General features: G+C 46.8%; 1 protein-coding gene and 1 pseudogene across 2 annotated transcripts, besides 1 other annotated feature; both read right to left on the bottom strand.

The window, feature by feature from the left end:
- Positions 1-8,366: 8,366 nt before the first annotated feature.
- Positions 8,367-9,878, bottom strand: NCS57_01476900 (DDE-1 domain-containing protein; the record flags this gene model as incomplete). The annotated part of the gene is made up of 1 exon (XM_053064359.1): positions 8,367-9,878. The coding sequence occupies one exon, from the start codon at positions 9,876-9,878 to the stop codon at positions 8,367-8,369; it is 1,512 nt and encodes a 503-aa protein (XP_052906243.1).
- Positions 9,879-11,001: 1,123 nt separating this feature from the next.
- On the bottom strand, positions 11,002-11,642 carry NCS57_01476800 (annotated as a pseudogene). Its single transcript has 3 exons — positions 11,343-11,642; positions 11,177-11,278; positions 11,002-11,115 (listed from the first exon to the last, which is right to left on the bottom strand).
- Positions 11,002-11,642: a sequence feature.
- Positions 11,643-12,035: the final 393 nt, after the last annotated feature.

The raw sequence follows: 12,035 nt of genomic DNA, 5'->3' as shown, positions 1-12,035 counted from the left end.
GTAAGTTATATACGTCCCTAATAAGCCTATCGACACAGGCCTCAAAGTCTGGATAGCTGCCCAGCTAGGCCTCTTCATGAGGTGGATTTGGCACTAGCCTGGCGCAAAATACGGTCCAGTTGGTGTTGAGAGGAAGAAGCCGGCATCATAACGAGGGATGAGGAAAGGCAAGGGAAGAGGCAGCCAACGGAGGGCTCCTAACGAGGTTGACGAGGTCAAGGAAGTTATCCACGTCATCACAGAAGCTGGGGATAAGATCATGGCATTGAACTCGACCCAAAGCGTCGTTATTGCCATTATTAACCTGTTGCCGGAGTCGACATATCACGTCTTCGTGGATAACCTCTTCTCGCCGCTAGACCTCTTCCGCTCCCTTCGTCAGCACGGCCACGGTGCAACCGGCACAGCCCGGCCTAACTGTGGCATCTACAAAGGTCTTGCAGAGGCCAAAAAGGCCGATAAGGCAGGGAAGTCAGGGTTCTAATTTAATGAGATCAAGGTCATCCCAACGGCAGATAATCAGGTAGGAAGTCTCGACATTCTTCCTTACAATTCGGCCGATAACTTATCTTCTTCTTCTCTAGGTCAATCAGATCGCTTGGAAGGATAATGCCCTCGTATTGTTCCTTTCAACCGTCTTTACTGGTGATGAGAGATGTGATCGTTGGAGGAGGAGACCGTCAACGAAGACCCCAACGGCACGGCCAATACAGCGCTTTTTTAGTGGTGAGCCGGTCAAGCTTATATCGATCCCTACTATTGCCGCTCCCTACAACGACGAAATGAATCATGTTGACCGGGGCGACCAAAGGAGGTCATATCTAGGCTATGATCATCCTATCCGCCGGGGCGCTTGGCAGGCTATTGCTTGGACCTTCTTATTAGATGTGGTCCTTGTAAATAGCTTCCTCTTACAGCTACACGGGCAGCCGGCTTGGAGCCGTTATACGAGTCAGAAGAAGTGGAGGGAATGCCTCTACAACGCGGTCTTCAAGGCCTTCCATCCACAGAGCCGATCAAGGCAGGCATTCCGAGCCGGGGACGAATTTACGCCCGTGGCACAACATAAGCACGTCCGAAGAGGGCAAAAATCAGACTGCCTTGCTTGCAAGGGGCTTCAATTAGGGCAGCCGAGGTCAAGAAGTGCAAGGAGGCCCTTGGCCCCAGTCAGTTACAACAAAAGAAGGCGCCAGTCAATTTGGGGATGTGAGCAGTGTGATGTAGCGATTTATAACTCGAGAGATTGCTGGGACTTCTATCATAGGCTAAAATAGGGGGGGAGATTAGGTATCGCTGATCCGATGCATTTTAATTAGCTGCACCCCCCCGCCGTGACCTGGCAGGAGGTTTTCCACAGCTCAAGGGATACTACTGTATGAAGAAGAAGCAAGATAAGAGAGGAAAGAAAGGAGTAGTAGCAGGAGAAGTAGTAGTAGAGGGAACTCTAGGGACGCGATGCATATACGTGCTAGATTCGATATAATTTATTGAACTACAAGAAGACGCGACGCGTACATAGATGACCCAGCAATATTACACGGGCCAGTTTCTGTGAGATTAAACGAACTACTAGCCCGACTGCGTATAGCAGTAGGGAAATTCCACTAAGACCCATAGCCGCACCTAAACGCAAGTGCTGACTCTTACCTTAACGGCGCTACTAATAACCCACGGACATACCGAAGCGCTATTCCTAAACGTAGGTATATACTTAACCTTATTAATAAGGTCGCCGATGATACCTACGCTTAGTATATAAGCGGGGAGCTAGTTAAGGGAGCTCACCACTGGACCTACTTAGCGTACTCAGCATAGTTAGCATAGTTAGCTCTAGGTACCCCTCCACATACTTCTAAACCACTGTAACACCTGCCCACGTTTAGCCATAGAGAGATTAGCTATTCTAAGTTAAACTTTCATTATAGGTAAGTATGCACTTCGCCTTGCATCCTGGTTTAAGTAGTAAGCATAATATAGCAGTAATTTCTGATATCAGATATATACAAGGCCTCAGCTGCTTGGGACCTAGAGCTAATATCTTAATAAGATACTAATTATATAAAGATAAATAGCTATAACTTCCCCTTTATAATAATTTTATCTTATACTAATATAATACTTAACGAACTTTATAGCTATAGTAACCTTTCATCTCATCTCCACGTCTATATTTATTTTAAAATAACTTAAATTATTTATCTAGCGATAATGTAAATCTCTATTGCTGCTATCCTCGGGCTCGCTGCCACTACTACTTTCGCCGTGCTAGCTCCCGAGGCCGAAGCCAGAGTGCTTAAAGCCCGTATAATACCCTCCCTCCGCTTCTACAACAAGCTCAACTTTAAGTAGCCACTTTGCAACTTTAAATTCACCGACGCTGCCAATCAGGACGGTAGCTGCAGTAAATAGCTTCATTTTTATTATAACGCCTAGGCTCCTCAAGTTAGTGCATAATAGGGGTGCTAATTTATTTACCTAGTCCGCACTCCGAACTATGCTAGAAACACCGCAAACTCGGTCAGGCTCAGGGATAGGGTAAAGAGCTACTCTTTCTTCCGGTAAGAAACTCAGACCACCCTCTCCGCGTAGCGAGCACTACTTAAATGTGACTAATGCTACTTTCCATCATTGTAGGCAATCTGATTATGAAGGGGTTTCAGATAACCTTAGCAAATCCGGCAACCTTCGCATCTTACTGCGTGACCATGTCGGAAGCTTTAGGTGTAACCTTTAAAGCGCAATGGAGCTATAATGACACGCCTAAGGGTTTTCACCTTCATCCAAACCAATTTTAAAACATCGGTTAGGCATGAGAGCTTAGGGGTTGTCAGAATGAGCTGGTTATGAGATAGTGGTGCTGATCTTGCTTGAGACTATGAATATCCTCGGGTAGAGGTGTCGTTTATCTTCTATGTCTTGTTACTCGTTTGTAGGAGTGAAGCCTTAGTATTTTCGCCTATATTTTTATTCTTTTACTCACTTAGTGGCAACTATGCGATTATTTATACTCCCTTTTATAGCCTAAGATAGAAAATAGAGAATGGTCGTGCTTGCTTATTGTTTAGTGACTATTAAGTTTTCCTTATAACTAGTCTTATTTAGTAGTATTCCTAAAATATTATATTACCCTTTGCACTTTAGAGCGGTGGTGCAAGGGGTATAATCAGTCGAAGGCTAAGAATCCGTAGGGCCAAGCAATTATCTATAACCGTTAGATACTCTTACGCATTAAGGTAAAGATTCGCTTAAGCTGAGTTGCGTAAATAAACTTAAATACTTTACCCTACTCGCGATTAATTGGCGAAAATCACCGCTAGGATTTAATCCTTATAAGGACATAAAGCTTGGGTAAAGGGCGAATGGAATATAGGAATAGGAAAATACCTAGGTAAAGATAGTTTATATAATATATACTAACCCTATCCTAGCTATAATTTAAGATTTAATAGAGATTTATTCCTTCCGGTGCTTGACTATATTATCCTATAAAGATATTAACTTATTATGAACCTAAATCTTTTGCTTATCTTTGCGAATCCACCCCTAAATCAAAGCTGCGCTTAATGACATAGGCCAAAGGAGCACGCTGATACCTATGATGAGAAATATTCTAAATACACTGAAGTTCTATACCTAGCCACTTAATCGGATGCGCTGCCTTTGGCACTAGGCATACAGAGCTTGGCCTATCTTTTCTATCTTGAATTATAAACTTATCAAATCCGCCGATGGGAATGCCAGAGCTGATTTAAAGTCATAGGTAGCTATATCTCTGGCGGTTATGGTTAGGTTAGCGAATTCTATGACTTAGAACTAGAATTTTGCGAGCGCGGTCTAGAACCATAGATGGACTTCGGAGTGCTAGTAATCGTCAGGAAGACGTTTAAGTAGTGGCATACTAGGACGAAGCAGGCTCTCTATAATGAGTGCTGTATGTAATAAGCACTAGAAAAGGTTAAAGATACCTGCTCATTGATTGTTATGTACCTTTATTCCTAAGCGATTTAATACTGCTCTCTAAGAAGTGCGTTTATGCATAGAAGCTAAGTCGCATAGCCGTTGCCTTTTGGGATATTTCTGCCTCGTCTTTGTTGCTGAGAAAAGGGTCTATGATTGAACTGGAATTAGCGGGTATGCTATCTATTTATGTATACTTCCCCGATCTGGGATTGTAAAATTGATATTTATTAGTATATGCGATTATTATAAATAGGGCGTTAGGCCCCCATATTGCAGAGTTGTCGCTAAAAGCGATCGCCGAGATAGGAGGGGTATTTGTTCCATTTGCTTAAAAGACCGGATCGGAGATAGGACTACTATAGGCCACGACGCTCTTCTCTATAAGGATTAATATCGTATTGGCGTAAGGAAGCGAGAATGCATTAATCGGCGTCTAATGGGAGTAGTAGCGACTTAGATTAGAGGGTGCGGCCAAAGCAGTTCTATTAGTAGTTACGAGATTATGTTAATTAATCTAACTCGAAACCCCTGATTAAAAATGCACCTACTTTATTTCGAAATGGGCGTTAATGCTAGAAGAATTAATAATACGTCTGGCCCTAAATGTATAGGAATTTCTATTACGCGGGCCAAGGTTGATATTAATAAGTGGTCTAACCTGGTATATGTCTGAAAAATTTGTGGTTGCGCTACTAATATCTTTAAAGAGGGGTGGGTTATGGCCGTTCATCTGAATTGGAATATACGTAGACCTCTAACGATATTGGACCTGTTTCTCAATGGGCGCATTGATCCCTAAGTGTATATGAGAGTCGAGTAAGCCTGTGTCGAAAGAGATGGCCCCGTTGGATCCTGTCTTGCAAAACTCCTCGGCGAAAGGGCACGTAGTAGATATATTTATAGTACAAGGAAGCTTCTGCACCGCAAATCCTTTCTACAAAGTGACCTTAGATGTTGAGTTATCATCGTACTAATCTCTAGCGTAGGTCCTCGCATTCGTCGTTTCTTCTAAGTCCCTGGCAAAGACGGAAGAGACGCGGCCGACCAGATTGCCTATTGACGTTGCTTCGGTTCGAAAACCACAATGCGCTTCCTTCGATAGCACAATAATATCATCCGTAACTTTGGTCACAACTTGAGGTGGAACGATGATACCGGCCAGCGGGAAAAGGAGTGCGGCGAGAGTGAAGATGATAAGACTGAGAGTAAGTCGTAGCCGGCGGGGCTCTTGATTGTTCTAGGAAAAGATGGCACTTGAAAGGCTGGCTATGGCTGCGAAAGGGGATTCGTAGTTGCGTATAATGGTCTATTGTCGGTGTGCGAAAGTTCCGGTCGTAGGAACGTTCGATCTAGAGAGGTAGATAATAACGACGGAGAGCCTCTAGATGCTAGCAGTAAGTATCGTACTCAATAAGAAGGTTAGCGTTGCTATTATGTAGCTCGCTTGATCGTTGGTAATAGTAAGCGTCGCCCCTAAAATGGCATTCCTATTATGATTGAGCCAGAAGCCGGTATATACTTCGTGACTTGATATGACTATGTTGGACTTGATAGTCGGGAGAGTATGCGAGGCGTGCCTCTAGCCAGGCAGGGTTATCGAGTCTTGATTGAGCTGGAGTAGAAAAAAGTGATAGAGAGACATAGGTAGTGAGGACATCAGGTGTGGCTTGAGCTTAAATAGAGAAAAGCACTAACTGGTCCAATATTGCTGCTCTTCCAATGTGCGGGACACTAACGTCAACTACGGTGCTCAGGATATTGCGCGCAGCTGGAGAGTGTAATTTGAGCCTGATCAGCGAGGCCTGGTGGACCATTGATGTCAGCGGCTGCGACTGATCGAGCATAAGCCCCTAGTTAGATCTTTGGTGCCAACGCGCTACTGAAGCGAGGGAGGGTGAAAACCCGAATTCGTGGATAATCAGATCAGCCTACTTTTCAGCTGTTGGGAGCCCTTTGGTCAGCCTAAATCACTTGACTCCGGAGATGATGCAACCCCTGCCTTAGTTGTGTCTCAGTCATACTTGGCCGGGTCTTGGTGGCTGCTTGTGCCTCGAAATTGTGAGGTAGCTCAACTTCGCATTATAGAGCCGATTTCTCAGCCAGAGACTCCGTACGCTGGCTGCCATTAAATCTCCAGTTGAGCGCGGAGAACAAGCAGACAAGGAAAAAGACAAGATCTAAGCTCTCGGCACACGGGTTCGCTAATAAGAGTGACTCAGTATAGTGGGGCAGCGTGGCGGCCAAGAGGAGCTAGACATGAACTAGTTACGCGCCGAGAATATTCGTGGCGTTAGTAGGAAACTTTCTTTACCAATCAAAGAGAGCGCTTATGAAAAAGTCGGGCAAGGCTAAAAGTGGCATTGTCGGATTGGGCCCTGAACAATAGCTCCAAGGGTAGTCACGTGTCTAGAATTGCCGGCCGGGAGACGAGACCCTGGCTGCTGCTGGTAGACAAAGGTAAGACAGGAAGCTCGGTTATAACCAACCTCTAAGGGCGGGCAGATAACGCAGATCATCTAGTCTGCCCCTCCTACTGTACGATGTGATGCTGACAGTGGCAGGGACAGTGCTGTGGGTGCTCGCTGAAGAGGACTTAGGAGAGCTCTGTCCTCCACGACAGGAACTTTCGTCCGGGAGGGCGTCGATCGTCGTGATGTCCGGCTCGCTGGCGTGCCCGGTGACCGAGTCGCAGAAAATGCAAACAACAGTCTCCTTGGAACCGCCTAGAGCTCATTTGGCATAACCTCCTTGAAACGGTCATATGGATGGCCAGGGTAAGCTACCTGCCTCGCGTGATCTCACAACCGGCACACATTAAACAAATCGCGCCAACTTATTCTTAATCTCTCCTTAATGGCTTTCTTTGCATTTTCTACCCCCAACACGGTAGAGCCCTGCGATTGACCTGGTGGCGCAACTACACATGCCATTACAGAGCAATCCTATTGGCCTCACAAGCTTCGCCTAGCTACAGGGATCCTTTTCAGCTGCTGAGGCCTCCCCGCACGCAAATTCCGAAAAATGTTGCTCTCCCATGTCGTCAGTGATGACAACCCATCGTCGTCCCGACTCATGATTCGGAGAAGCCATCTCGCTGACATCATCATATCGTGCAACAAGGCCAAAGTGGCCTCTCTGTCAAGATGGCACCTAGCCTGTTTGAAAGTTCAAAGGCCAGAAGGTTATTGCATGCCGCTTCAAGAACTCGCCTCGGCTCCTTCGCCACCACCTTCGCTGACACCGTTTCGGCCTGCGTCTCAACCAACCACTCGACCGACATCTCACCCAGCGCCTTCTCCACCCCCCTCGTCAGGTTCTGATACCTTGATAACACCAAGGCAATGCACAGACGTTTCCTCGAGATTTGGGAGGTGTGACAGTCATGATCATTGACGCGCCGTGGCTGGCGCCAAGTCAGCGTGATCTCTCAGCATGCCACAGACCGTCTGTCTGCTGGATTGCAGCCCAGCAGAGTCCGGTGTTAGGGCAATATCCTGGTCGATTCTCGTCCACAAGCCGGGTGTGAAGCCCGAGGCTGCAGCACAATTTTTACCTCGAGCTTCGACAGCTAGATTCTGTCTCTCCATAGTCAGGACTCTTAAATGATGTCCTCTCATCCTTCATTGGGGTGCAGCTGCCCAGCTATTCATTCCCCGCCGCGTATCCGTTGGCCGTATAATTAGGATGAATCGTATCAGGGACCACGCCGTTCTAACCTTGCGTCTCGGCCTGTGCCTGGCGGATCTCAACCGAGATTTCACGAATCTCGGGCCGCCATCCATGCAAGAAGGACTCGTCTGGTCCTAGTACATTGCCCATTGTGGGCCATCGGGGCCCCGACGTCAGCCGCTTGGTCTCAGCTCGCTTGGAACGTACCGTAGAAACTCGAGAAATTCGGACGCTTGGCAAAGTGGAACTACGCTAAGTTCCTCGCTCATCTTACCTAATTAGGAAAGGCGTACTTGGCATCATCCGACTTCAATCCCTCTGTTCAAAGCTCATAAAACAGCGCCTCAACAGCCTACAAAAAACGCCTCTTCAGCATGCCTCTCAACACAGCCGGCTTCATTGATATCGTCTGTGTGTGGTCTTCCATTGGTCAGACTGTATTACTAATCCGGCATGGGAGTCCCCAGCGACAATGATACCTCTGTTTCTAAGGGTTCTTCGCCTTGAGAAGATGTAGATATATCCACAAGCCGACGTATAAGTTCCTCCCTGATTTCATTACTTGTGTGATCGACAGTTAGTCCCCTCTCATAGGCCATTCGCGCTAATTCCTCTGTAGAAAGAGAGGTCAGTAACTCGATGACGTCGTCTTCTGGAAGCCCTAGTTCCTCTCCATCGTATACACCAGCGACCTCTTGGTGTTGATGCTCTCCCTCGGCGGGATTTGATGCAGTTTCCTAGTTGGTGAAGTCAATCTCTTCCTTCCTAATGTCTTTAATGCTGATCAAATTCTCCTCGCTTCCATCGGGCCGTAGGCCGATTCCGCAACTATAAAACTCCTTCTCAACCATCTCAGGCCGTTCCTGGAGCTGTTCCCACGCCTTGGCCACGATGTGTGTTGTCATGGCTCGTTTCTCAGTGGCAGTCCACGGTTTAGAACTGCGGACCGGGTCGTTGTCTCTCTCAGCTATCCATTCATCTGCAAATTGCTGTAACCACTGCTTAAATGGCTTGTTGATTGATACGTCGAGAGGCTGAAGAAGACTTGTACAGCCGGGAGGGATCATAGCCGGGAGAATCTTTGACTGGCCTAAGAGCATTGTGACGTTGTCAGTCTTATGAAAGCTAGCCACATCCATAACAAGCATGAATTCCCTGTATGGCCTTTTGCAGGGGATAACCTCCTCATTCAACCACTTTAGGAACAGCTTCTCATTATTGTAGGCTGTTGGGTTGAGCTCAACTGTGACTCCTGGATGATAAAGATGCCCCTCTCTCTGTAGGATCTTCCCCTTTGGTGGCTCAGCTCCCTCGAAGATCAGCTTTGGTTTTAGCCGGCCAAATCTATCAGCGAAGATTGGGAGAATAAGCGTGCCTTTTCTCTTGCTCCAGCCGCTCCTGTCGGTCTTCCCTGACACTGTCTTCTCGCCCGATAACGCATATGTTGAACCATCAAGATACTCGAACGGTACTGGAGTCTCATCGACGTTGAGGATGCAGTTATTATGAAAGCGGCGTTGCGGGGAGTCAAGAATATCAGGGATCTTCTCATACGGCCGAGGTGGGAACTTGGGGGGCACTTCCGGCGATGGAGGCGTTCTTCTTTGGGTGTTTCGGCGTAGGAAACGTAAGAAGCTATTGAAAATAGCACGATATTCCTCAGGGGTCTTCTGGGCTTGGTTGGCGATCCGGCGTTTAACGATGCGGTGTCTTTTCTTGAAGTTTAGGAACCATCCATTCGAGAATCCGAAAAGCTGCTCGTGTTCTGGATAGAGTTCTCCAAAAAGGTGCTTAGCTGTGGTCCGGAACCAAGAGACCGTAACGATTTTCTTCTCTGATCGGCGTTGAATAAAGCGTCTGAATAACTCATCTTCAAGCTCCGGCCACTTTGGCCTCCAAGTGGTCTCTTTGGGAGTAATACCAAGGATCTTATCCCTCTGCTTCCACCACTCGTGGATAGTCTGTTTCTTTACTAAGAACCACTTTGCCGCCTCAGAAAGATATGGTTGGCGATAGCCATCAATAAGTTGGCCACGCTGAGAGCCCCGGCTATTTGCATTTGGGTCGTAAATGCGATGATTGATGAGAAAAAGTAGCACCCGCACCTTCTTCTCGTGAGAGTGTGTTTCCTCTTTCCTCTTAAGCGGGGAAAATGGCTTTGATTTGCGCTCTGAAGGCGGCTTTGGCTTTGGCCCGCGTTTGAGCCTTGGCGTCGCTTGCAAATTAGGATCTTTCGATTCCAACACCATCGTCACTATCACGAGATATGTCCGACTGTTTTAAATGTCAAAATGTCAGACAATTGGCTCCACAGGGATCATTGATGGATGGCACCAGTCAATTGATGAGAATTATCTGAAGAACAAAAGACATTGAACAGCTGTCAACCTAGCACCGATACATGAATGCAGACATCGAACAAAAGATCAGTGTAGATTGAGGACTAAAACTGAGCGTCCTTTTCTATCTAAAGGAGCGACAAGAGTCGGTCTCTTATACCCGTGTTCAGTCTGCCGATTCATAGACAGCAGGCTGTTGCCTGACGCTAGTTGTGGTCGTTCACTCTCATCGTGATCCTTGCCTCCAACAGTAAGCGAGGGTCTCCGGAGCTTGACAACAGCCATGTGTTCGGGCACAGCTATTTAAGCTCGTGTCAGGATTAGGGTCCTGATACGACAAACTAGATGTGAAACAAGATACACGACCCCAAGATATGGGCCGCGTTTCATATCCAGTCGCACGAACCTAGTGATGATATGCGACACAAAAATAAGGCAGAATTGACTCCGTAAGTGAGGGATTAATCTGATATCTGATTCATGAAGAGCCTCATCGCCCTTGACTCTAGAGGGCATAGTGAGCGGGGAAAGCGGGTCGGTTCCACTTTGCCAAGCGTCCGAATTTCTCGAGTTTCTACGGTAGTCTCCTTCGTATCATCAGGCCAGAACGAAATTGCATTGCTCCTTTGCCCTTACTCCTCTGTGAACTCTAAGCTACAGTACTAACTGTGCTTGAAAGGCAGGCGCAGCTGGTAACTATATGCTCTGCTAAGATTCTAAACTTGGTTTACTGAAAAACGACTTCCGGGTCGAATTCATCAACGCGATAAGCGTGTTTACGTTGATGCACTGTCGCCTTATCCATAACGTTTACTGCTTCCTGCTGGTAGGAGAGAGCCTTTATAGCCGTTTCCGGGGTATTAGCTGCTCCGACTGCCTCTAGCCTTTTAACGGCCTCAGCCTTCCAGACCTTCACCATCTCATCGGCACGATATTTCAACCATCTTTTGGTCCAGCCTTTCATCTCCTTAGTTAAACTCCTCATGAATATGGTCCATAATTCAGAGAGATCCAAAACTGGGGTTTTGGGATATTATTTTCGGTAAAGGAACTCAAAGTCGTCCAGGAAGTCGTCCACATCGGTATAGGCAGCGACGAGCTTCTTATTTACGCCTGGTTTCATGAGATAACCAAAGACTTGCTCAACCTGGTAAGCGTGTTAGTATAACACATGTCTAACCTTCCGATTGATGGCAATGCTGACTTACTAGCGTAAGCTGTTCAAAGGCGTGTTGGGCAGTGTTCTTGCCTATGCCAGCATACTTGTTGTTCCATTTCGTCAGGGCCACGGGCTCATTGAAATCCCAAATCTAGCGACAGATACATTAGAGAAAAGAAAGGCAACGCAGTAGCGAGGCAAAGACAATAACTCACCTTGGCCTTAAGGCCATTGAGCTTCGACTCGGCGTTAGCCATGTGAAGGGCGTTGGTTTTTGAGCCAAGCAGTGTGAACAAAGTTTTCCGTGGGGTTTCCTTATATTGAGCATCCCACGCTGGAAAGCCATTCATAAAAGCATCCTTCCACATAGAACAAGGCATATTGCCAAACTTAGTAGGTTTGACTAGTGCTTTAATACCAAGGAGAGAAGCGCTTGTTCTGTCTCTCAGTTTGTTTTTAACGCCCATCGTGTATTCGATAAACATGTGAATGGTTTGGAGCTCCAGAATATGCTCAGCTATTCGCAGTCAGTTAGTCAGCGCGTCTGTCATATGAATTGAAAGGACTCTTGTTACTCACAAACCCATTTGTTCCCGTCGTTTGGTTTGCCGTCATCCTCGACGGTGGCAGAAATACAATCTTTGAGGTTGTCCTAGACATAGTACATTTTGTCGTCGTTATTCTGCTTGGCCAATGCTCCTCCCTGATCTCCGTTAGTGTACGGCTCTGACATAATTTTCCAAGTGGTCCCATCGGGACATTGAGGCTTGAAGGGACGCGCGGCGCCAGTTCCCCTCTTCTCAAGGCCATCGCCCTCAACCCATCCGGATGACCATTGCCATTCGGTGAATGGCCATTTGAATCCGCCTAATGCATCGCCAATATCTTCAATGATATTAGTGATATCA

This window comes from Fusarium keratoplasticum, chromosome 14 (genome assembly GCF_025433545.1).
Source record: "Fusarium keratoplasticum isolate Fu6.1 chromosome 14, whole genome shotgun sequence".
Lineage (NCBI taxonomy): Eukaryota > Fungi > Ascomycota > Sordariomycetes > Hypocreales > Nectriaceae > Fusarium > Fusarium keratoplasticum.
The sequence above is the reverse complement of the archived record's forward strand: the minus strand, read 5'-3'. Positions and strand labels throughout refer to the sequence as shown.